Below are 26,903 nucleotides of genomic sequence, written 5' to 3' on the forward strand. Positions count from 1 at the left end.
CTTCCTTCACAGAATCTGCCGGGATCGGTCCGGGTTGTGAGACCTTCACACCGAACCGTCTGAGATGAGCCGCCGCTGAGCCCCTGTTGTTCTGATCCTGTTAGCAGGATGAAGTAAAACATGTTTCTATCTTGTTACTGACAGAGAATCGTATAACTTGTGTTCCGTGTATTTTCTGAATGTACTTGCCTGTGATGCTGCCACAAGTCAGTGTTTCTCTGTACCTGTGCCTTCCCGTACTTGTGCACTTGGCAATAAATTCAACAGGACCTGAGAAACCTCAGTGAGATTTGATTAGTGATGATCATCTTGGCAGCTCGGCAGGTCGAATGTATGAGACAGTACACTGTTAAATGCAAAAGCCTGAACAATGTCGATGATCAGAGGGATCTCAGATTCCAAGTTCATCGCTCCTTGAAAGAGACTGCACAGATTGATCGGGTGGTTAAGAAGGCAAATGGTATGGTTATGTTTATTAGTCGAGACATTGAGTTCAAAAGTCGAGAATTTGTGTTAGAGTTTTATAAGTCAGACCACTTCTGGAGTGTTTCATACAGTCCTGGTCGCCTCCGTTCTCCGTGAGAAAAGAGAAGCCAAAGTTTCGGGCCGAGACCCTTCATCAGGGATCTTTCTCACGGATGCTGCCTGGCCTGCTGAGCTTTCCAGCGTTGTGTACGTATTCTTCACCAGGATATTGCCTGGATTAGAGGGCATGAGCTATAACGAGAGGCTGGACAAATTTGTGTTGTTTTCTCCAGAGCGGCGCAGGCTGGGGTGAGACTGGATGGACGTTTATCAGATTACGAGAGAAATAGATGAGTGGATGGACGGTATATTTTCCCCAGGGATGAAATATTTTAGATAAGAGGCCATCCATTTGAGGTGAGAGGGGGTAGGTTAATGGAGATATGAGGGGCGTGTATGTTTTTCCTCACGAAGTCTGCTGGGTGGGTCACTGGAATTTGCTCCCTGGGGAGACCCTCCGCTCTGACGCAGTAATCACCCTGCGCATGCTCACAGCCCCGGGATGGGCGATGGTTTTTCTCCCAATTCGTTGTTGAATCGGATCGGGATCAGGTCCGCGCCCCCTCGGGCGGAAAGCCGGGCCGGGAGAAAAATCAGATTCCCATCAGTGAGTACTGAGGCCAGTTTCGAGTCGGCAGGTCTGATGTTGGGCAGTGAGTACGGGTAACTTCCCGAACTGTCGGCCATTTACTCGTTTTCCAACTATCTCCGCTCCTCAAAGACATCCACACTTCATTGAACTCTCCCTGCGTACCAGCAACCCAGGCGGTCAATCTCCACACAGTTAAAATGGTGAATCAGCCTCAGGACAAAGGGGCACCTATTTAAAACAGAGATGCGGAGGAATTTCTTTAGCCAGAGGGTGGTGAAGATGTGGAATCAGCAGGGAGAGCTGTGAAGGCCAGGTTGGGGGTACTTAAGAGGGAGATTGGTAGGTTACGATGAGAAGGGCCGTGGAGTGGGGCTGAGGAGGCGAAAAATGATTGAGTGACGGAGCAGACTCGATGGGCCAAACGACAACTGTACCATTACGTTTGCAACATGCCAATTTTAACTCTTCATTCAACTTACACCCTACATCCAGACTGCTGTTTGGGGCCCTGTAGATAACTCCCATTAGGGTCTTTCTACCCTTAGATTTTCTCAGTTCTATGCATACTGACTCTACATCCCCAGATTCTATGTCCCCCGTCGCAAGGGACTGAATATCATTCCTCACCAACAGATCCACCCTACCCCCTCTGCTTGTCAGTCTGTCCTTTTGATAAGACGTATATCCTTGAATATTCATTTCGCAGGCCTGGTCCGATTGAAGCAATGTCTCTGTTACTCCCACAACATCGTATTTGCCAATTTCCAACTGAGCCTCAAGCTCATCTACTTTATTCCTTATACTTCGTGCATTCCTATATAATACTTTTAACTCGTTACTCCCCTCACGTTTCATATCAATTCCTATTTCATTTGGCCATACTGTATGATCTCTTCTTGAGCTTTCTGCTCCATTGATTTTGTTGTCCTTTTTAACCTTGCTTATTTTCACTTTCCCTTTAACTCCATCCTTATATTTCCAGTTCAACCCCTCCTCCCCCCCCCCCCCCACTACTTAGTTTAATCACATCCGTGTTGCAGTGGCAAACCTGCCGGCCAGAATGCTGGTCCCCCGCCTATTAAGGTGCAACCCGTCCCTTATGTACAATTCATCCCTACCCCAAAACAGATCCCAGTGGTCCAAGAATATAAATCCTTGCTTCCTGCACCAGTTCCTCAGACGCACATTCAGATCCATTATCTCCCTGTTCCTGCCCTCTCCGGCACGAGGAACTGGAAGCAAACCGGAGATAACCACCCTTGAAGTCCTGCTTTTCAGCCTTCTTCCGAGTTCTCTAAATGTTGTCTGATTATCTACATAAATGGAGATTTGTGTGTTAATGTTGTGCCCCAGCGGGTTGCCGATCAAGCATGAACTCATTCGGTGAGCTGGCCAGCGCGGTACGGGACCGAGGGACGCGCTCCCCATTCCCTGTTCCTGACCCTACAGTCTCCCCATCTACCGCGCTCCAGCTCACCGCCCCACCCACTGCCCCACGCGCGCCCTCTCGCGGAACTTCGTCACCCTAGCGCTCCCGGGCTGACGATGAGATGATTTACGTATGCTTCCCGTATCCGGTATCTCTCGTGAAGTGACGTGAGATATACTAGTCTCTCATTGATGACGACAAATGCCAATTTAGCATACCAACCAATGGGGATATGGGAATCGTCATTAAGGAGTTCCCGCTGTAGACTCCGCCACGTTTTTCCAAACCTGACTCCTGGGAAAGATCCAACAAGCTCGTTTTTTAAAGTAACTCTTCCTCGTCAAGGAGTTGGTGGAGCTGTAAGGGCGACGATTGTAATGGGAGTACTGGGGGTTTATCTCCTCTGAACCAGCAAGGATGGAGTAGGCTTCAGTATATTTGTAGCGGACACTGGCAAAGTGTTGCCCTGCAAGTGCGGTGTGGGGGTGATTTTGAGAGCAAGTCAAGATCTTACTATCTGACACGGTGGGGTGGAGGGACCCGGTGGCTGCCTTTTGTTTGAGGTGTCTGGGTTTAAACAACGGAGTAAACAGACGCACCTCGGGCCAAGAGTGTGTCCCAGTGGGTGTTGTGGGGACAGATGCTTGGAGTATGGTTACTCCCTGTCTGCATTAGGGAAAAAATGCAACATTTACAAGTCTGTTATTGACTGAAAACATCTATATTTATTCTGTATTTTGTTTATCATACAATGATTGTCCAACTTATGTTCAAGTTTAATAGTCAATTATAAAAGTTTCTTTATCTTTTTATTCTTTTTGTGGATAAGAGGAGAATCAATTACCTTTCTCGTTATTATATACTATTAGATTAATACCTTGTTTGATCTTGATAATGCTTATTTTTCCTTTTATTCGAACTGTTATTGATATGGATATTTGTGGTAATTCTCCTCTTCTTTATATATATATATGTGTATACATGTGCGTGTGTGTGTGTGTGTGTGTGTGTGTGTGTGTGTGTGTGTGTGTGTGTGTGTGTGTGTGTGTGTGTGTGTGTGTGTGTGTATGTGTGTGTGTGTGTACTTCTTAATTTAACCAATAAAAAGTTAGATAAAGAAGAACGTTTACTAGTCATTCAAAACATACATGAAAACCCAGGAACACAGCCAAATACGACAGCATTACTGCACACTAAGGCTTTTTGCTGGAAACTGACCCTCTAAGATACCCCAAGGTGATAGACATTTCCTGAGTAATATTATCTATCCATCGTAGTCTCTGTCATCCTCTCCTTCTTCTACCTTCTATTTAACCTAGCATGACTGTCTTCTCCAAGGAATCCTGTCTTCTCATGATGCGGCCAAGATACTGAAGCTTTTCAAGCTTCCCAGTGAGCAGTCTGGCTATATTTCAAGTATTTACTTGTATCTTCTTGCTGTCCAATGAACCCTTAACACATTCCTCCAGCATCCAACTTCAAAGGCGTTGATTCTTTCGTATTCACACTTGCTACTAGTCCAGCTCTCACAGACATACATCACAATTGGAAATACCATAGACTCAACTATACAGTCCTTTGTAGAGAATGTTATGTCTCTGCACTTCAGTAATTTATCTAAATTCCCATTGCTGCCCTCCCCAGAAGTAAGCGCCGTTTAACGTTGTGGCTGCATTTACCATCTATAGTAATCTTTGAATTGAGGAAGGCAAAATCCACCACTGCTTCCACTTCCTTTCCATTGATTACCACCGAGAGAATAGGACTGGCTAGTTTTCTTAATATTGAACAAGAAGCCAACTTTCCACTTTCTTCTTTCACTTTCATTAGAAACTTCCACAGATCCTCCTCACTTTCAGCCATTAGAATAGTGTCACCTGAATATCTGAAGCTGTTAATATTCTGTCTGTTAATTTTGATTCCAACATTTTGAGTCCTCTTGATCAACATTCCTCATGATGTGTTCAGTATACATGTTAAATAAGTATGCAGCCTTATCGCACTCCTTTCCGAATCGTGAACCAGTTTGTTCTTCCGTGGTCAGTTCTAACTGTTGCTTCTTGATCTCCGTACAAGTTCCTCATAAGGCAGATCAGATGCCCAAGTATCCTCATTTTTTTAAGGATTTGTTATAGTTTATTGTGGTCCACACTGTTGAAGGCTTTAGAGTCGTCATTAAAACATAGAGAAATACTTTTCTGGAATTTTCTTGATTATTCAATTGTCCAGCAATTTTGTGTCTGGTGCCTCTGTCTCTTCTAAAATCAGCCTGTACATCCAGCTTTTCTCGTTCCGTATATTGCTGGAGTCCTACTTGTGTGATCTTTAGTGTTACCTTGCTACCATGTGAAATTGTTTGGTAATTTGACCATTCCTTTACATTTCCCTTCTTGGAGATTGGGATGTAAACTGTTTTCTTTCCAGTCTAAATGCCATTGTTAGGTTTACCAGATCTGCTGTCAAATTGCATGCAACACTTTTCCATCATCACCTTTAAAAGTTTTGAACAATTCAACTGGACTCTTGTCACATCCTGCAGCCTTATTATTGGTAATATTTTCTATCGCCCATTCGACTTCACTTTCCAGAATGTCCGGCTCTAGATCGACGAGGGAGTCATTGTAGTTGTCTTCGCGGTTTGGATATTTCCTGTACAATTCTTCTGTGTATTCCTGCCATCACGTTTTGCTGACTTTGCTTCTGTAAGGGCCTCCCTTTCTTTGTCTTTTACTATACCTATTTTTGTATGAAATGTTCCTTTGGTTTCTATAATCTTCTTGAATAGATCTCTTGCTTTTCCAATTCTGTTGGTTTCTTCAGCTTCTTTGCATCGCTTCTTTAAGTAAGTTTCCTTATCTCTCCTTTCCATCATCTTGAGCGTTGTGTTCATTTGGAGGTATTTGTTCCAGTCTCCATTGGCTTTCACTTCCCTTCGCAGCTCAGCTTCTGCAGAAAGCCATTTTGCTTTCCTGGTCTTCTTTCTGTTTGCAATACTTTTTGTTGGCACCTCTTGTATAATGCTCCTTACTCCATTCATAGCTCTTCTGGCTTCCTCTCCACCAGCTTTAATCCATCAATCTGTTCTGCACCTCCACTGCATACAGTGGCATGCAAAAGTTGGGGCACCCCTGGTCAAAATTTCTGTTTACTGTGAATAGTTAACTGAGTAGAAGATGAACTGATCTTCAGAAAACATAAAGTTAAAGATGAAACATTCTTTTCAACGTTTTAAGCAAGACTAGTGTATTATTTCTGTTTTGTACAATTTTAGAGAGAGAAAAGGAAAGGAGCACCAAGCAAACGCTTGGGCACCCCAAGAGATTTGAGCTCTCAGGTAACTTTTACCAAGGTCTCAGACCTTAATTAGCTTGTTAGGGCTATGGCCTGTTCACTGTTATCGTTAGGTAAGGCCAGGTGATACAAATATCAAAGCTTTATAAATATCCTGACTCCTCAAACCTTGTCCCAACAGACAACAGCCATGGGCTCCTCTAGGCAGCTACCAAGCACTCTGAAAATCAAAATAAATGATGTCGTTAAAGCAGGAGAAGGCTATAGGAAGACAGCACAGTGTTTTCAGGTAGCCTTTTCTTCAATTCGTAATATAATTAAGAAATGGCAGTTAACAGGAACAGTGGAGGTCAATTTGAGGTCTGGAAGACAAAGAAAACTTTCCGAGAGAACTGCTCTTAGGATCTCTAGAAAAGCAAATGTAAAACCTGGTTTTACTGCCGAAGGCGTTCAGGAAGATTCAGCAGACTCTGGAGTGGTGGTGCACGAATATGACCTCCATGGAAGAGTCATCGGAAGAAAGTCTTTCCTGCATCCGCACCACAAAATTCAGCATAGAAGTTTTCAATAGAACATCAAAACAAGCCTGATGCATTTTGGAAACAAGTCCTGTAGTCTGATGAAGTTAAAATAGAACTTCTTGGCCACAATGAGCAAAGGTATGTTTGGAGAAAAAAGGATGCAGAATTACATGAAAAAAGCACTTGTCCAACTGTTCAGCACGGGGGTGGATAGATCAGGCTTTGGGCTTGTGTTTCAGCCAGTGGCAGGGGGAACATTGCACTGGTAGAGAGAAAAACGAATTCAATTAAATACCAGCAAATTCTGGAAGCAAGCATCACACCGTCTGTAAAAATGCTGAAGATGTAAAGAGGATGGCATCTACAACAGGATAATGATCCTAAACACACCTCAAAATCCACAATGGACTACCTCAAGAGGCACAAGCTGAAGGTTTGCCATGGCCCTCACAGTCCCCTGACCTTAACATCATCGAATATCTGTGGATGGACCTCAAAAGAGCAGTGCATGCAAGACAGCCCAAGAATCTCACAGAACCCGAAGCCTTTTGCAAGGACGAATGGGGGAAGATACCCCAAACAAGAACTGAAAGACTCTTAGCTGGCTACAGAAAGCGTTTACAAGCTGTGATACTTGCCAAAGGGGGTGTTACTAAGTACGGACCATGCAGTGCGCCCAAACTTGTGCGTTGGGCCCTATTCCATTTCTTGTTATTTTGAAACAGTATAACGATGGAAATAAAAATGTAATCTTGCTTAAAATATTAAAGAAATGTGTCATCTTTAACTTTATGCCTTTTGAAATCAGGTCATCTTTTACTCGCTGAGCTATTCACAGTAACAGAAATTTTGACCAAGGGTGCCCAAACGAATGCAGACCACTGTGTTCCTGAGTAATGCTATCAACATCAAACTTTGCTGGTAGATTGGTGTTCCTGCTGCTCTTCAAATTGATTCTGAATATTGCCACAAGTAGCTCATGGTCTGACATTATCAGAGACCAGAGGGTCCGAGGAGTTTAAGTGCACATTTCGCTCAATGCGGCGACAAGGGGTGGTGAAGAGTTGTTTACTACGTCGTCCTTCAACTGTTCGGGTACTGAGTGCAGGAGTTGCGATATTATTTAATTTATTTTTTAATGAGGTACAGCGAGCCACGCTGACCATTAAATCCCCCAGTTTGATCATAGTCTTGTCACAGGGCAATTTACAATGACCAGCTAACCAGCCAACCGGTACGTCTTAGGACTGTGGGGGGGGGGGGGGGTTCAGCCGGATCACCCGGAGGAAACCGATGCGATCACCGGGAGAAGCTGCAAACTTTTAGAGGCAGCGGCGGGAATTGTAACTGGGTCGTTCGAACTGTAAATACTTGTCTTAACCACTTGTATAGGTCGTTGGTGAGACTGTGTTTGCAGTACAAAGTATCGTTCTAGCCGCTGCATGTTTTTAAAGACTTTGTTAAATTGTAAAGTTTGCAGAGATATGCGAATCTGTTGTTAGGGCTAGAGGCTTCAATTCTGGGGAGAGGATGGCCACTCTATGCCTTTACTCCCTGGAATGTAGGAGACTGAGCAGCGACCTTACAGAAGTGTTTTAAATGTGAAAGGCAGAGTAACTGACTCGCACTTGTTATTGGTGTAATTCAGATAATCGCCAGCAGGTGGTGCTTTCCTCCACCCGGAAGGCAGACAAGAAGACGACAATCAAGCAACGACAGTCAGGAGTCAGAATGGACTCAGGTATGTTCACTGGGCTCTTCCTCATTAAAGCTCTGCCATCATGGTACACGTGTAGTCAAATAATCAACAGCTTATAGGATTAAACTTGGGCACTAAAGGGGCACAGCAAAACTGCCGTCATTGATCCTACTGGTAAAGCGACTTGAGCAAAGGAACAATTCACCCGGTCCAGCGCAGGGACCTAACAACCGGAATGGTCGAATCACTCCGCTGACCATGCAAATCTTCACTTGAGTGAAAGGAGAGGAAGCTCCCGAAAGTACAGTGCGTGTGGGTGAAACTCGGAGAGGAATGAAACAGCCGGCAATGTAACAGTCCAGGGAACAGACAGAATTTCTGTCAGTATATGATACTCACTGATGTGGGAAATGCCTCCAACAGCCAGTGAGAGAAACAGTTGTTGTTTTCTGTGTGGAAGGCCAGTGGTGAATTCTCCCCGGATTTTCGGGTTGTTGCACAATGGAGGTGAGGGGAGTTCCCCGTGTCTGTTTTCTGTGGCCCAGTTAAGGAACGTTATATTGTGGGAGAACGGGCTGCGTGTGGGATAGAATGAACAAGAGAAATTTTAAACAGGGAATCTGAGTGGGCTACCGAGGAAATGACTGTCCTTGGCGAATAAGATTAAAGTGAAACGAAAGGGTAAGTACAGAGGGCAACGCACAAAATGGTGGGGGAGCTCGGCAGGTCAGGCAGCACTTATAGACAGAAATTAACTGTCGACGTTTCCGGTGGAATCTTCAGCGGAGATGTTGTATATTGACTTCAATGTTGTCTTGGTCACATAAAATAGAGTCAGGACTGGAGGAGCGTTCCACTGGTTGAAGGTCTGTGACCAGTAGTCTCCGCAATGATCACACTGGCTCGTCATGCGTCGTGTGTGATGTAAATAACTTAATCATAAACTATGTATTACTCAAAGTAATTATATATATATATATAGAATCACATAGGTGGACTGATTCGTCAAGATACAGACTCGGCGGAGTTGTGTAAATTCGGGACTGTTGTCAAAATGTTCAGCATCCAATTAGAAATATGAACAGATAGTCGCCAAGTACATTTTTAAAAATTGGATAGGTATATGGACACGAAAGGAATGGAGGGTTATGGGCTGAGTGCAGGTCAGTGGGACTAGGTGAGAGTAAGCGTTCGGCACGGACTAGAAGGACCGAGATGGCCTGGTTCCGTGTTGTAATTGTTACATGGTTTTATGGTTATATGGTTATAAGTACAGTTAGTTCGGGCAAATGTGAGGATTTGCACCTTGGGTGGTCAAGTTCATGAGCGATGTGCGCAGTGAATGCTGGGACCATTAGGAAGGTTGATGTTCGGACGGGTCTTGTGATGGATGTGCAGAGCTCCCTGAAAGTGGCAACACAATTGGTCGCGTGCTAACGCCGAGTTGATGTGTGAGTATATATTTTTGAAAGTTGTGCTGTAACTGGATGAACGTTGGTTAAGAGACAATCTCTGTATTGTGCACAAATCTGGTAGCCATATCACGAGAATGTTGTGGAGGCTCTGGCGAGGGTGCAGATGAGTTTCACCACGCTTACAGAATATACTCGGTTACCCAGATAAGAGAATATTGGCTTCCGGTAGAGGTCGATCAACCATGGATTGCATTCTCTGGAGGATCGGAGACTGAAACCTCAATCTCAGAGAATTCATACATTACGACAGGCATAGCGACGTTCGATAGTCTATGACTCGGTGTAAATATCAAACACTTGAGTGAATAGGTTTAAGGTTAGAGGGCAAAGTTTAAAGGGGATTTAGGATGCAGGTTTTCCACAGAGTATGATCGGTGTCTGGAATGAGCTGCCGAGGGAGGGACTGGAAACAGATACTCAGCAGCATCTGAGAGGCGTTTGAACTCATGAGTAGGCCGGGAACGGAGAGATATTGATCACGTTCCTGAAGATGGGATTGGTTTAAATTGGCATCGTGTCCGCATGCGCATGGTACACTCTACCATTTTATGTTCTATGACCAACTACAGATCTGAACTCAGCAATCTCCGCCTTCCTGTCAAATTGTGAGGATCACCACCTGTTCCGGTTGACGAGATTCTACATGGAGCGACTGGAGCAGGCGATTGAGGAGGGTGTGGAGGGAGTCAGCTTCATGTTAATGGGCGAGGATCACTTCACCGGGCCAGAGTATCACGTAAGTGGAAGGAACATAGACTGAGTGTAGATTCTACCGAATCAATCACAGACCGACAGAAACGGTGTAACGCAATCTCAGGGCTATGAACATCCTTTAATGCTTGTGGTCAACATCAAGAGAAGAGTTTTCGTTTGCCAGAAACCCTGAACTTTTATTAACTAATACAAGCCTCACTCCATATTTCTGAACACATTCACTTTTAGACAGGTTAGGATGCAGACAATGATTGAGAGGTGAATTTAGTGATGTGACACTTGCTGGACATTGCAAGTGGACAGAGAACCACTTTACACCACTCCGTCTGACATCACATCATGTTCCCAATGCTCGACTTTAATGGCCATTCACCAGACTCTCTTGATTACCCCCGGGTTTCCCACAAATCAAATGTATAGTAACTAATTTCTCAGCTCATTTCCCGAGTCTACCTTCAACCACATCGCAAATTGAACATGCAGTACTGAATATTGTCTCTCTTTTCAACTACTGACCCTCGCATCTGCAGCTAACACGGAATTACCAAGAAACGCCTTGCTAATGGTCCTCGTCTTACTGGGACACATTCACCTATTGCACACCGGACTGAATTTTAGTGAAAATCCACGCATTACCCCTAACCCTCACATTCCACACGAGACAGATGACAATTTTAATCCAAAGTTCCTTCTCTGCATTACTACCATTTGACCTTGGTCTCTCTGACATGTAGAATTGTCCTGCAATTGCTGGCTGCTCCTTACTGCCAGTTCCCAGCTGTAGCCTGACACTGGACCCTCATGGAGTCGGGCAGTTAATTGTGTACCTGCTGCGATTCACCAGAGTTTATCCCCGTGACCCTGTCATAGTTTGACTTGGCCACAGTCATCGAACTCTACAATACAGCAGCAGGCTCTTAGGCCCATCAAGTCCACACTGACCTATTATATGCCTGGTCGCATTGATCTGCACACCGACTCTATACATCCATACCCCTCCCATTCATGTACTTACACGAATTGTTTTTAAGTGTTCAAATCGAATACACATATACCACTTCCGATGGCAGCTCGTTCCATACTCTCACCAGCCTCTGAGTGAAGAAATTCTCCCTCAAATTTTCTTCCATCTTTCACCCTTAATCCACGACCTCTAATTCCGGTCTCACCCAATCTCAGTAATAGAAGGCTGTACGCATCTACCTTATCTATACCTTTTATAAACTTTTATACCTCTATCACATCTCTCCTAGTCCTCCTACGTTATATGACAGCCTTACCCTACTCAAACTTGCCCTATATATCAGGCCCTCAAGTCCTGACAACATTTTTTTCTGCACTCATTTAATCTTATTGATACCCTTCCGAGAGGTAGGTGCTCCCATTGCTTCAAATTGGATATCCTATGCGCATATCCTAAAGGTTTTAGCAGGACATCTACGTTTGACAACACTTTTAAGCAATTTTGTATCTGTATTCCCTGATATCTTGGTTTTCTCGCACAGATCAATACCTACCAGTGAATGTCTTAGTGCTACCGTGGTTTGTCCTCACATAGTGCAACATCTCACACTTGTCTTCAATAAATTCTATCTGCCAATCTCCATTCCACTTTTTTCCAGCTGTTCCAAGTCCCGCTGCAAGCTCTGATAAACTTCTTCGCAGTGATGTCATCTACAGATTTACTGACCCAATTTACCACATTGTCATCCAGAACGTTTATATATATCTAATCTAACTTACTACCATGTCATGAATGCCAAACGACTTAATCTTATTGACCAGGCTCCCATGAGGGACCGTGTCAAAGGCCTTGCTGAAGTCCACGTAGAAAACTTCCACTCACTTGCCTTCATTACTCGCTTGGTAACATCCTCGAGAAAGCAGAAGATTGGTTATACAGGATATACCAGTTACAAATCTGTGTTGACTATCTCTAATTAATCATTGTCCTTCCAAATATTCATCCAGTCCCTCAGAATACCAGCCAATAACTTTACCACCACTGGTGTTGGACTCACCAACCTGTAACTCTCTGGCTTATTCTTACAACCTTTTCAAACAGCAGAACAACATTAACTGCCCTCCAACACTACCGCATCTGATGTTTTAAATATCTTTACTGGAGGACCTACAATCTCTGAACTAGCCTCAAACAAGATACAAAGGAAAATCCTAGGGATTTATCCACCCTAATGTGCTTCAGGACAGCAAATACTTCCTCCTCTGTAATCTGTATAGAGTCCACGATCTCACCGCTGTTTTGCCTCACTCTAAAGACTCTATGTCTCTCGAGTAAATGTAAATGCAAACAATCCATTTAAAATCTCCTCCACTTTCCAGCTGCATGCATAAAGGCTCACTCTGAACTTCAAGAGGGCCAGTTTAGTCCGTTGGTATATTTTTGTTCTAAATATATTTAAGAAAGGGTTTTAGATTCTCTTTTTCCTTGTCTGCAAAAGCAAACTCATGCCGTACTTTAGCCGTCCTGATTTCCTCCTTTATTAACTCTTGCATTCTAGTACTCATCAAGTACCTCATTTGATCCTTCGAGCCCATATTTGCGATGCGCTCAGGGCCTTGATATCTCAGGAAAAAAATACATAAATCAACGTTCCCTACAGGAAAGTACCCTTACCATTTATTCTGTCAGGAACATTCAAACTCTTCACTTGTGGTCATTCATGCATTTAAACTCCGTACTCTCAAAATCTTAGTTTTGGAGGCCTCACACTTACCAAGCGCATCTGTACCAGAAAACAACCTATCCCAATCCAATTTCGTCAGATCATTTCCGGTACCATTAAAATTGGCCTTTCTCCAATTTTGAATCTTAACCCGAGGACCAGACCCATCCGTTACCATAATGATATTTAAATAATGGTATTATGATCACCAGATCCGAACTGTTCCCCTGCACACACATCTGTCGCTTGCCCTGTCTTGTTCTCTAATAGGAATTCCAGAATGCGCTCTCTCCAGTTGTAACCTGAATATATTGATTACAGAAACTTCCCTGGACATATTTGACCTACACAATCCCATCCAGCCCTTTAACTCGGTGTGCCAGTCACTAAATGCACAGTTAATTGTCTCTCATCAGATTCCTGTGCTTCTTGTTTCTGTGATCTCCCTGCACATTTGTTCCTCTAAATCCCATTGACTATTGTGTGCTCTATAATATAATCCCACGAACGTGGCCATCCATTTCTTATTCCGTAGTTTCACCCATGTAGTGTCATTGGACCAGCTATCCAGTTTGTCCTGTCTGAGTAATGCAGGGACATTTTCTCTGACTAGTTATGCCACCTCTCCATCTGTAATCCCTCCAGCTCTATCGAATCGTGTCTAACGCAAAGCATCCCTGTAATGCTGAGCTGCCAGTCCTGCACCTTCTCCAGCCAAATCATATTAATGGTTACAATGCTGTAATCCATGCGCTAGGCTGATCTGTGTTTCCTTCAGTACTCCTTGCATTGAAATAATACGCTGTTTGGAAAAAAACAGATGTTTCACGATGCTCATCCTTTAGTTTCCTGACTTTGCATGTCGGCTTAACAACATCTTTCCCACACAACCACTCCACTATCCACATTGACTCTTCATCTCCCTGCAAGTCAAGTTTAACAGCACCACCCCAGCCCTCCCCATGCAGCGCTAACAACCCTTCCAGCAAGGGTATCAGTCCCCCTCCAGTTCGGGTGCAAAACGATCACGTGTGCACAAGCCCCAACTTTCTTGGAAGAGAGCCCAAATATCCAAAGATCTGAAGCCCTCGGTCATTCACCATCTCACGTAAAACTGGTATTGTCGTCCTATGTCAGGCCTCACTAGTACGTGGAATGGGTAGCAATCCTGAAAACATAACCCTGGAAGTCTTGCACTTCAGCTTAGCATCTAACTCCATGAACTCACTTTGCAGGACCTCATCACACCTCCTACTCTTGTTATTGGTACCAACGTGGACCACGACCGCCGGCTGATCACCGTGCCCATAAGAAAGCTTCAGATTTGACGCGAGGTACCCTGATCTTGGCAACACACCATACAAAATATCTCGTCAGAAGAAGCTCCTGTTTGTTCTTCTAACCATTGAATTCCCCCGTTAGTGCAGTTCACTCTTCTCACCCTTTCTGAGTCACAAAATGAAACTCAGTACCAGAGACAAAATCGCCGTGGCTTTCCTCTGCTAGGTCATACCCCGCAACTGTAAACCGTATGCCTGTTATAGAGGCGGTTCCTGCAGTGGCTTTCTATCCCCTTCTTACCCGTACCCCCCCCCCCCCCCCGCTGACGGTGACCCAGTTACCTGTGTCCTGCGCATTGGGTATAACTCCGTCCCTGTATAGCCTGTCAGTCAATCTCTCAGCCTTTTGAACCGTTAAAAGGAAGGGAAAATACTATCTAAAATCAACCGAAAGCCCCCGCCTCTCGTCATTGTACCATCTCTGACACAAAGCCTCAACTTCCCACTCTATTTCTGGCTCATTCACACTATGTGTGCTCCGCTTACAACTTGCTAAGTGGATGATTCCCCGCAATTTGTGGTGTTCAGAAAGTCATGACTGACTTCGCTCACTTCTTTTAAAATCTTCCTCCAACTACGAACACTTCAATAGCTGTTAGTGATCTGTGGCGAGCAGAATGTGCCGGGTCAGTCCATGTTCAGGGTAGATTTGTTCCCATCTCTCCGCTCCTCAATATATTCCCCATTGTTCATTACAGAGCGTGACTGAGCTCGCGGAGAAGGGAAACCGAGCGGGCGCTTCCAAACTCCTCCTGGATCTGGTGATGGAGAGGGGCTCCGGGGCCCGGAGGGTGATGTGGGAATCCTTTGTGAAACTACATCACCACTTACCGAAGCTGAGCAGAATATTGAATGAAATACGGAAACGTGGTACGGTGAACAATACACTGTGTGTTACAGATGTCAATGCTGATGAATTTACAGTATTACACAGAACAGACTTCATGCAGGTTAATCTGTTTGAACAGGTGACCGCCAGTTCGCCTACATGGACACTGAGCGGGGTTTATCTGAACTGCCCAAGCGTCTGAAAGGTAAGCGATGGAACGGACATCTCTAAGTTTTATTTCACTCTGAGAGCCTGAACACCTGTCTTTAGAGGCATGTTTAGAGACTGTCAGAGTTCGGAAGACACTCTTTGTTGCTGTGGCTGATGGACAGGTAACCACTTGGATTTTGCAGAACACGTTTTACCGTCCGGGTCCTCGGCCGTGCTGCTGGAGAAATCTATGAGTTTGCTAAACAAACATTCCCATCGGTCAGAGAGGAAGCATAGAACATAGAGCATAGAATAGGGTAGCACTGTCAGACCCATCGACACATAATGTGACCCATCGACCCTTAAACCCTGACTCCCATGTAAACCCCCACCTTAAATTCCTCCAAATGCCTGTCCAGTAGTCTCTTAAATTTCACTGGTGTATCTGCCTCCACCACTGTCTCAGGCAGTGTATTCTACGCAACAACCATTCTCTGAGTAAAAAACCTTCCTCCAATAACCCCCTTGAACTTCCCACCCTTTACCTTAAAGCCATGTCCTCTTGTTTTGAGCAGTGGTGCCCTGGGGAAGAGGCGCTGGCTGTCCACTCTATCTATTCCTCTTAATAACTTTTACACCTCTGTCATGTCTCCTCTCATCCTTCTTCCCTCCAGAGTATAAAGCCCTAGCTCCCTTAATCTCAGATCATAATCCATACTCTCTAAACCAGGCAGCATCCTGGTAAATCTCCTCTGTACCCTTTCCAATGCTTCCACATCCTTCCTATAGTATGGCAACCAGAACTGGACAAAGTACTCTAAGTGTGGCCTAACCAGAGCTGCATCATTACCTCGCGACTCTTAAAAACTATCCCTTGACTTATAAAAGCGCCAACACCAAATAGCGTTCTTAACTACGCTATTTACCTTGTGGGGCAACTTTACCTGTGAACCCCCAGATCCCAGTGCTCCTCCACACTACCAAGTATCCTTCCATTTAGATTGTACTATGCCTTGGAGTTTGTCCTTCCAAAGTGTACCACCTCATACTTCTCCGGGTTGAACTCCATCTGCCCCTTCTCAGCCCACTTCTGCATCCTATTAATGTCTCTCTGTAATCTCTAACAATCCTCTACACTATCCACAACACTACCGACCTTTGTGTCGACTGCAAACCTGCAAACCCACCCTTCTATCCCCACATCCAGGTCATTAATAAAAATGACGAAAAGTGGAGGTCCCAGAGCCAATCATTGTGGGACACCACTAATCACAACCCTCCAACTCGAATGTACTCTCTCCACCACGACCCTCCGTTTTCTGCAGGCAAGCCAATTCTGAATCCAGCTGGCCAAACTTCCCTGGATCCCACGCCTTCTGAATTTCTGAATAAGCTTACCGTGTGGAACCTTGTCAAATGTCTTAATAAAATCCACGTAGATCACGTCCACTGTACTACCCTCATCTATATGCCTTGTCACCGTCTCAATGAACTTTATCAGGCTTGTTAGACACGATCTGCCCTTCACAAAGCCATGCTGACTGTCCCTGATCAGACCATGATTCACGAAATGCCCATAGACCCTATCTCTAAGAATCCTTTCCAACAGCTTTCCCACTACAGACATAAGGCTCACTGGCCTATAATTACCCGGACTATACCTACTACCTTTATTGAACAAGGAGACAACATTCTGCTCCCTCCAATCCTCCGGTACCATTCCCGTGGACAACGAGGACATAAAGATCTTCGCCAGATGCTCAGCAATCTTTTCCCTCGCCTCGTGTAGCAACCTGGGGAATATTCCATCAGGCCCCGGGGACTTAACCGTCTTAATGTATTTTAACACCTGCAACACCTCTTCCTTAATATCAACATGCTCCAGAACATCAGCCTCACTTATTTTGTCCACACCGTCATCAAGTTCCCTCTCATTGGTGAATAACAAAGAGAAGTATTCAGTGAGGCACTCGCTCACTTCCACAGACTCCAGGCACATCTTCCCACTTTTATCTCTAATCGGTCCAACCTTCACTCCTGTCATCCTTTTGTTCTTCACATAATTGAAGAATGCCTTGGGGTTTTCCTTTACCCTACTCACCAAGGCCTTATCATGCCCCCTTCTTGCTCTCCTCAGCCACTTCGTAAGCTCTACTGCGACCAGGGGGCCTATATAATACTCCCAATATAATTGCTCCCTTCCTGTTTCTGACTTCCATCCATACTGACTCAAAAGAGGATCCTGCTACATTACCCACCCTTTCTGCAGCTGTAATAGCATCCCTGAGCAGTAAAGCCACCCCTCCTCCCATACCACCGCATCCCCTTTAAAGCACTGAAGTCCAAGAATATTGAGAATCCATTCCTGCTCTGGTGCCAGTCAAGTCTCTGTAATGGCCACTACATCATAATTCCATGTATGCATCCAAGCTCTCAGTTCATCACCTTTGTTCCTGATGCTTCTTGCAATGAAGTACACACACTTTAGTCATTCTACCTTACTACCTTTACACCCTTTATTCTGCTTCTCTTTCCTCAAAGCCTCTCTATATCTTAGATCTGGCTTTACTCCATGCACCATACTTGCAGTTCTCGCATGACCTTTATCCTCCTCCACCTCACTATCTTCTCTAACACTCTGGTTCCCCTCCCCTTGCAAATCTAGTTCAAATCCCCCGGAGCAGCACTAACAAACCTTCCCGCAATGATGTTAGTCCCCTTCCAGTTCAGGTGCAACCCGTCCCGTCAGAACAGGTCCCACCTTCCCTGGAACAAGGCCCTATTGTCCAGAAACATGAAGCCCTCCCTCCTGCACCAACTCCTTAGCCACGTATTTAGCTGCATTATCTTCCTATCTCTAGCCTCAATAGCACGTGGCATGGGTAGCATTCCTGAGATTGCAACCCTGGAAGTCCTGTCCTTCAACTTTGCATCTCAATCCCTAAACTCTATTTGCAGGACCTCCTCCTTCTTCCTATCCACGTCATTTGTCCCTAATTGGACCACGACATCTGGCTACTCACCCTCCCTCTTGAGAATACTGAGAACTCGATCCGAGATATCGCGGACCCTGGCAGCAGAGAGGCAACAGACCATATCGGATTCTCGATCTCTCCCAGAGAACCTCTTATCTGTCCCCCTAACTATCGAATCTCCTATCACTACTGGTCTCCTCCTTTCCCTCCTTCCCTTCTGAGCTGAGGGTCCGGTCTCGGTGCCAGAGACGCGACCACTGGAACTTGTCCCTGGTAGGTCGTCCCGACCAACAGTATCCAAAACGGTATACTTATTGTTGATGGGAATGGCCGCAGGGGTGCTCTGCTCTTCCTGCCTATTCCCCTTCCCTCTCCTGACAGTCACCCAGCTACCTGTCTGCTGACTTTTAGGGGTGTCTCTCCCCCTGAAACTCCTGTCTATTTTGGCCTCTGCCTCACGAATGATCCGAAGTTCTTCCAGCTCCAGCTCCTTAACTCGTTTTGTCAGGAGCTTCAGCTGGATTCACCTTTTGCAGGTGTTGTCATCAGGGACAATTGTGCTCGCCCTGACTTCCCACATACTGCAAACGGAGCACTCGACTGCCCTAACTGCTGCCTCCATTACCTACTTCTCAGCTAATTAGATGAATTAAAGGAGATTACCGGCCTTACCTCACTGGGAGCAAGCTCGTCCTCAGCCTCTACTCGCCGAAGCCTCTCGAGCCAAATCCTTCCAACTCTGTCTCCCACTACTCCGTCTCCCGCTCCATTAATCTGATCGCTTTTTAAACTGTCCCGCTGTCTCACAGGCCATCCTTCACGCGCTTGCGCAGTCATGCCCTGTTCAAACTACCGAAGAAGCCTCCGCATTTCCCTTTCCTTAGCGCAAAATATCCCGAGATCTGTCAAAACTGTAGCCAAACCTCTCCCATAGGAACATCCAACGCCAGCATGGAAAGCCTTACACCTCGGATCCAAAGTGGAACCGTTATTTGTTGTTAGTCCTCCATCAGAGCACAAGACTTGGGAACAGAATTAGGCCATTCAGCCCATCGAGTCCACTCCGCCATTCCATCATGGCTGAACCCGGGGCCGCTCAATTCCATACACCTCCCTTCTCTCCACATTCTTTGATGCCCTGACTAATCAGGACCTCCTGCCTTAAATATACCCATGGACACGGCCTCCACGGCAGTCTGGAGAACAGCACTCCAGCGATTCATCACTCTATGACTCAAATATTCCTCCTTACCTGTTCTAAAGGATCGCCCCTCAATTTTGAGGCTGTGCCCTCCAGTTCTGGATACTCCCACGTCCTCTGCACATCCACCGTATCTGGTCCTTTCAGCTTTCAGCAGATTTCAAAGAGATCCCCCCACATTCTTCTAAATTCCATTGAGTAGAGGCCCAAAGTTGCCAAAACGCACCTCATATGTTAACCCCTTCATTTCCAGAATCATCCTGGTGACTCTCTCTGGACTCTGTCCAATGACAACACATCTTGTCTGAGGTATGATCCCAAAGCTGTTGGCAACACTCCACGTGCTGCCTGACTACATACTTCTAAGGGCTCAGCGTTATCTCCTTGCTTTTATATTCGACTCCCCTTGAAATTAATGCCAACGTTTCATTTGCCTACTTTACTACAGACTCGCCCTGTAAATTAACCGTCTGGGAATCTTGCTGGAAGACTCCTAGGTCCCTCTGTACCTGTGATGTTTGAACCCTCTTACTATTTACATAATGGTCCGCACGATTGTTCCTTGTAGCAAAATTCATTATCATGCATTTCCTAACACCGTATTCCATCTGCAACTTTTTTTTAACCCATTCTTCCAATTTGTCTACAATCTGACTCCTGCGGAACACCAGTAGTCTCAGACACCCAACCAGAAAATGCCCCTTTTATTCCCACTCGCTGCCTTCTGCCATTCCGCTACCCATGACAATATCTTTCCTGTAACGCCAAAGAATTTTATCTTGTTCAGCAGTCCAATACGTGGCACCTAATCAAATACCTTCTCAAAATCCAAGTAAATCACATCCACTGCCTTTCCTTTGTTGACCCTGCGTCTTACTTCCTCGGAGAACCAATTGGTCAGGCATGATTTCTCTTTACAGAAACCATGTTGACTTTGACTTATTTTGTCATTAGTCTCCAAGTACCTCGAAACATCAACTTTAATAAGAGACTCCAACACTTTCCTAACCACTGAAGTTTGGTTCACTGGCCTATAATTTCCCTTCTTTTACCTTCCCCCTTTCTTAAAGAGTGCAGATATATTTGCAATCCTCCAGTCCTCCGGGACCATGCCAGAATCAACTGATTTTTGAAGGATCATGACCAATGTATCCGTTATCTCTCCAGCAAACCTCTCTCAAGTCCCTGGGATGTAGTCCATCTGGCCGTGGTGACTTAACCAACTTAAGACCTTTCAGTTTGCCGAGTACTTTTTCTTTTGTAATAGCAATGACACTCATTTCTACTGCCTGTCACTCGCGGACCACTGCACACTGCAAGCGTCTTCCACAGTGAAGACATATGCAAAGTACCCATTAACTTTATCTGCCATTTCTTTGTCCCCCATTGCTATCTCACCAACATCACTTTTCGGTGCTCCAATATCAACTCTCATCTCCCTTTTACTTTTTATATAATTGAAAAAAAGAGTTTATTATCCTGCTTTATATTATTGGCTTGACTGCCCCTATAATTCATCTTTTCCCTTCTCATAGCTTTTTTAGTTGCCTTGTGCTGGATTTTAAAACCTTTCCATTCATCTAACTTTCTACCCACTTTTGCTACCTTATATGACCTTTCCTTGGCTTTTAATGCGGTCCTTAATCTCCTTTGTCAATCACTGTTGCCTACCCCTGCCGTTTGAGAATAACTTCTTCTGTGGGCCATATCTATCCTGCACCTTGTAATTTATTCCCAGAAACTTCAGCCATCTTTGTTCTGCCGTTATTCCCACTAGTATCCTCTCCAATGCACCTGGTAAAGCTCCTCTCTCATGTCTCTGTAATTACCTTTATTCCATTGCGATTCTGGTACATGTAAGTTATGATGCTTCCTCTCAAACTGCAGTTTGAATTTCATCATTTCATCATTTCACCTAAGGTGCCTTTGCATTTAGCTCCCTATTATGATCTGGGTTATTACACGACACCCAATCTAAAACAGCCTCTCCCCGCATACTCTCAAGCGCAATCTGCTGTACAAAGCTATCTCGTGGGCATTCAATAAATTGCCTCTCCTGCGATCCGAGACCTTATGCATGCTTGATTTTCCTATATCCCTTGCATATTGAAGTCCCCCAATAGAATTGTGTCATTACTCTTATTACATGCCTTTTCCAGCCCCCTTTGCAATCTCAACCCCTCCTCTTGGCTTCTATTTGGAGGCCTATATATGATTCTTATTATGCTTTTTTTACCCTTGCATTTTCTTATCTTCACCCACAAAGATTCAACATTCTCTGATCCTATGTCACCTCTCTCTAAACATGTAATTCCATCTCGAACCAATAGAATCACACCACCTATGTGGTCCTGCCTGTCCTTTGGATACAAATTATATCCTTTGATGTTAGTTCCCAACTGTGGCCTTCATTCAGCCACGACTCAGTGACGCCCACAACATCATACTGTTCTAAATATAATTGCACCAAGAGCTCGTCACCTTGTTCCGAATGCCACGTACAATTAAATACAACACCTTCAGTTTTGCATCCGCGCCCTTTTGAATTTTGTCTCTGTGGTACAATTCAACTCTTCGCTCTCTCTGCATTTGAACCTAGTCACGAGCTTGTCCTTCCTTACATTCATGTTACACCCATCATCTACTTGTCAACCTGCTGGCGCATCCTGAGCTCTATCATCCTGGTTCCCAATCCCCTGCCATGTTAGTGTAAAACATTCTCAACAGCTCCAGTAAATCTGCCCACAGGAATATTTAACCCCTCGGATATGTGCAACACGTCCATTTTGTACAGGGCACACCTGTCCCAGAGATTATCCCAATTATCCAAAGCCTGAATACGCAGCCCCCGCTGTAATTTTTCATCCATTTGTCTGCCACCTCATTCTATTCCTATCTGCACTGTCACGGAAGCAGACAGCAATCCCAAAATTACTGTGTTTGAAATTCAGCTTCTCAGCTTCCCTCCTATCTCCCCATGCACTGTTTTCCAGACTTTTGTTTTCTATGTCATTGGTACGAATATGTGCTACGACTTCCGGCTGTTCACCTTCCCTGTTTAGCATATTGTGGATGTGCCCAGAATGATTTCGGACATTTGCACATGGGAGGTATCAGCGTTGTCTCCTTTTTGTCCATAGAATCGCCTCCCTGTCCCCCTGACTATAGAATCCCCTGTTACTGCTGTGATCCTTTTCAGTTTCCTGCTCTTCCTGGCAACATCAGCGAATTGTCTGAATTCATGTACAAGTTCCCTGGAGAAGAGGAGGCGGCAGAGGTGTGGTGGGGGGGGGGGGGTATTGCCTGAGTTCATGTACCAGACCCTCGATTCAGAGAAGTCTATACATGTGTGGTGGGGATGTATTGCCTGTGTTCATGTACCAGCTCCTCAGAGAACAAGAGACTGTAGGCTAGTGCAGGTGTGTGTTACACCGTGACTGGCTCAGCCTAGAAAAGGAAACTCTAGGCTCAGTAGTGACAGCTTAAACCCAAGGGCTATCAAGAGCATCAGGTTCGTTATGAGAAAAATAAAATCAAGTAAATTACCCATTCCACCCCACCCACTGTTACCCTCTGCAGGGTTGTACAGTTCAGCAGAAGCTGAGCAGTGAAAGCAGTGAAACCACCCGTTCCACACAACACTCTCCTCTCCAGAATCACGTGTGCACTTGGTGCTCACTGGAACACCGGAGAATCTGCAAACTACCAACGGAGGGGAGAGTGGAGCCTTTAACAGCGGATCTGAATCAGATCAGAAATGTTTCTGGGCCGTCGTTCATTTTCAGACACTCTTACTTATGATTTCCCGATTTCACCCAAACAATGTCCTTAACAAGTTGTTTTTTTTTTAAATTAGGGGAAATAAGTGGGTGTTCCAATTCATCAGATCAGGCTTTGACAAACTATTTCCTTCCGTCCTCAGATGTTCAACAGAAACACAAGGAGACTCTGCGGGCACAATCTGAAACACTGAGAGTGAACACGATCCTGATGAGGGAGAAGGTGAAGGTTTTCCAGCTGGTTGATCGATACGCTGAGCTCACGGTCATTTCTAATGTTCGGGATCGGAGACTGGTGGAACATGAGCTGCTGGCAAGAGGCAAAGACCACGAGGAGTGGAGACAGAAACATCTCTGCAAAGAACTGGAGAAAATCCACATTGCTCATCTGTTTCACAATAGTTACTCACATAGTTTCCGGGACAAAATGAAAAGATACTTCGCACAATCGACTTCGGGATGTTCGGCAGCAGTGGCCGGAGTCCCGGGAATCGGGAAAACAACAATGGTACAAAAGATTGTTTATGACTGGGCCACAGGGAAAATATTCCAACAATTCCACTTTGTCTTCTGTTTCAAATTCCGAGATTTAAACTCCATTAACTGTAGAATAAACCTGAGGGAGCTGATTCTAGATCAGTATCCTTACTTTGGGAATTTAATGAGAAAGGTCTGGAAGAACCCAGAGGGATTGCTGTTTATATTCGATGGTTTGGATGAATTCAAACACAAAATCGATTTTGCTGACAGTCGGCGAGATACCGAAGCCAAGCACCAGTGCCCAGATCCCGAGTGGTGGTGTGAAGTGTCTGACATTGTGTACAGTTTAATCCAGGGCAAGCTGCTCCCAGGGTGCTCAGTTCTGGTGACCACCCGTCCCACTGCGTTACATTTATTGGAAAGGGCAGACATTCGTGTCTGGGCTGAAATCCTGGGATTTGTTGGTGAGGAACGTAAGGAATATTTCATCAGGTATTTTGAAGATCAGACGGTGGCGGCAGCAGTTTTCAAATACGTGCAGGAGAACGAGATCCTGTACACTATGAGCTACAACCCCTCCTACTGCTGGATCCTCGCTCTGGCGCTGGGCCCCTTCTTCACACAAAGAGTCAGGGACCCGGAGCGAGTTCCCAAGACCATCACCCAGCTGTACTCCTACTATATTTACAACATCCTGAAAAACCACGGTCGTGAGATTGAGAACCCCCGTGATGTGTTACTCAGGGTTGGTCAGATGGCCTTCAGAGGAGTGTCCGAGAGGAAGATTGTGTTTACAGGTGGAGATTTGATCAACTACAATCTGCAGCCTTCCCAGTTCCTGTCCGGGTTCCTGATGGAACTTTTGGAGAGAGAGGATTCTGCCCGGAGCGTGGTGTACACATTCCCACACCTCACCATCCAAGAGTTTGTAGCTGCAGTCGCACAATTCTTGAATCCACACCCTGGGGATATCCTGAAATTCCTCACTAAAGCCCACAACAAGAGAGATGGGCGATTTGAGGTATTTCTCCGTTTTGTTGCTGGTCTCTCCTCCCCAATGACAGCTCGGGGCCTGGAGGAGTTTCTGGGTCCATTTCCTCATGAAACTACCTGCCGGGTGATTGACTGGGTGAAGGAGGAGGTTAAACGCCAGAGTGATAGCACGAATGAAGCTAGTAAAATGAGCTTCCTGAACACATTGCACTACCTGTTTGAGTCTCAGAATCGTGGACTGGCTCAGGCCGTACTGGGATCTGTGGAAACACTTTCATTCTGTCGAGTGAGACTGACCCCGATTGATTGCGCGGTCCTGTCTCATGCCATCGGACTCTGTGATACAATAAAACAGCTCAATCTGGAGAACTGCCACATTCAGTGTGAAGGAATTCAGCGGCTTGGACCCGGGCTGCACAAGTGCCAGGAGTTGAGGTAACTTGATTTATCTCTCACACTGAACTGTGAAACTGGTCCATTGTGTTGTTTCAATGTAAAGGGATTTGGGTGAAATTTTAGTAAATCAGATTGTGAAGAATTGTGACAAACGCCCAGGGGATCTGTCAGTAAATCGCCATGGACGGGAGGGTTCTGTGGTTCCTTGTGAAGGGATGTTGGAGACTTCGTCAGATCAGTGGACAACGACCATTAGTTTAATGGTAGTAAATCACAGGAATGGCCGTGTTTCTCGCTGCCTGTGACACGTCCATTGACAATGTTCCTTCTCACTGTTACTGACACCCAGTCCGACACTGACTGCAGCAGGTGGGTCAGAGATTCACACTCCCTTCCCGGTGAGGGAAAAGAGACCGTCAACAGACTGTCCCAGTGAGAAGGAAAGAAATACCATTGTGAGATTGTCCTCCCTTGCCCTACCCCGAGTGTAACTATCACCATCAGTCCACCTGTGTGACTGTGCTCACTACTGGATACACAGACCCCATGGGTGCATCTCCTCTTCCGATTGTGGGCCTCAGTTTAGACCCACCCCTCCCGTATAATCTATTTCTGCATCCAATCATCTTGTGGGATTATTTTCTCCCATCAGTATCCTCCTGTGGGAACTCTCATCCCCATCCCCCTGCCTCCTGCAGGTTCTGTCTTCCTATCCCTTTTCCTCAGGTCGGGTCTTTTCAATAGACAATAGACAATAGGTGCAGAAGTAGACCATTCGGCCCCTCGAGCCTGCACCGCCATTTTGAGATCATGGCTGATCATCTACTATCAACTTTTGTTGATATTAACTTTTGTGTGGATGTCTTTGTTCCTGTTCGCTGCTATCCCAATAATAAGCCCTGGATCACTAGTCACATCAAAGGCCTCTTAAATCAGAAGAAGATGGCCTTTAAAGATGGTGATCGGTTGGAGCTTAAAAGAGTTCAGAAGGAACTCAGAGTACAGATCAGGGGGGCAAAGGAGCAGTATAGGAGAAAGCTAGAACAAAAGCTGCAGAACAAAAGCATGAAGGAGGTCTGGGACGGGATGAAGATCATCACCGGATGCGGTGCAAAGCGGAAGGCAAACATAAGTGGAGATGTGGAGAAAGCGAACCAGCTGAACAACTTCTTCAATAGGTTCGACAGCACAATCTCATCCTCACCGCAGAACTCCACACCAGGCTTGTCTTTCTACTCGTCCTCCCTCTTACTTCCCTCACAGGAAAATAGCCACTCACAGGAGACCTTGCCCACACCCGGGATTACGGCTGCACAGGTGAAAGGTCAACTGAGGAAGATCTGTACCAGCAAGGCGGCTGGACCGGATGGAGTATCCCCACGTTTACTGAGGGCCTGTGCGACTGAGCTGGGAGAACCCCTACAGCGCATCTTCAACATGAGCCTGGAGCAGAGAAGAGTAGCCAGACAGTGGAAAACATCCTGTATTGTCCCGGTACCGAAGAAACCACAACCAAAGGAGTTGAATGACTTCAGACCTGTTGCCTTGACGTCCCACGTGATGAATACCATGGAGCGGCTGATAATACAGAATTTGAAGCCACAAACCAGGCACGCCCGGGATCCTCTTCAGTTCGCGTATCAGGAGAAGGTGGGAGTGGAGGATGCTATCACGTACTTGCTGCACAAATCCCTCTCTCACCTGGATGGGGTCAGTGGTGCTGTGAGAATTACATTCCTGGACTTCGCTAGTGCCTTTAACACCATCCAGCCCAGGATCTTAAGGCACAAACTAACGGAGATGGGAATAGACTCTCACATGGTGGAT

General features: G+C 45.5%; 1 protein-coding gene and 1 pseudogene across 1 annotated transcript; one reads left to right on the top strand and one right to left on the bottom strand.

The window, feature by feature from the left end:
• Positions 1-4,675: 4,675 nt before the first annotated feature.
• On the bottom strand, positions 4,676-5,583 carry LOC140723571 (uncharacterized; annotated as a pseudogene).
• Positions 5,584-15,134: 9,551 nt separating this feature from the next.
• LOC140723573 (NACHT, LRR and PYD domains-containing protein 3-like) lies at positions 15,135-25,119 on the top strand. Its single transcript, XM_073038143.1, has 2 exons — positions 15,135-15,307; positions 23,351-25,119. The coding sequence occupies exons 1-2, from the start codon at positions 15,262-15,264 to the stop codon at positions 25,117-25,119; spliced, it is 1,815 nt and encodes a 604-aa protein (XP_072894244.1). The 5' UTR covers positions 15,135-15,261.
• Positions 25,120-26,903: the final 1,784 nt, after the last annotated feature.

Source organism: Hemitrygon akajei, unplaced genomic scaffold (genome assembly GCF_048418815.1).
Source record: "Hemitrygon akajei unplaced genomic scaffold, sHemAka1.3 Scf000119, whole genome shotgun sequence".
NCBI classification, from domain to species: Eukaryota; Metazoa; Chordata; class Chondrichthyes; order Myliobatiformes; family Dasyatidae; genus Hemitrygon; species Hemitrygon akajei.

Coding starts and splice junctions, on each gene's coding strand:
- LOC140723573 (XM_073038143.1), top strand. CDS start 15,262: ATGGACACTGAGCGGGGTTTATCTGAACTGCCCAAGCGTCTGAAAG. Junction 15,308..23,350: donor ACTGCCCAAGCGTCTGAAAG/GTAAGCGATGGA, acceptor TTCCGTCCTCAG/ATGTTCAACAGAAACACAAG.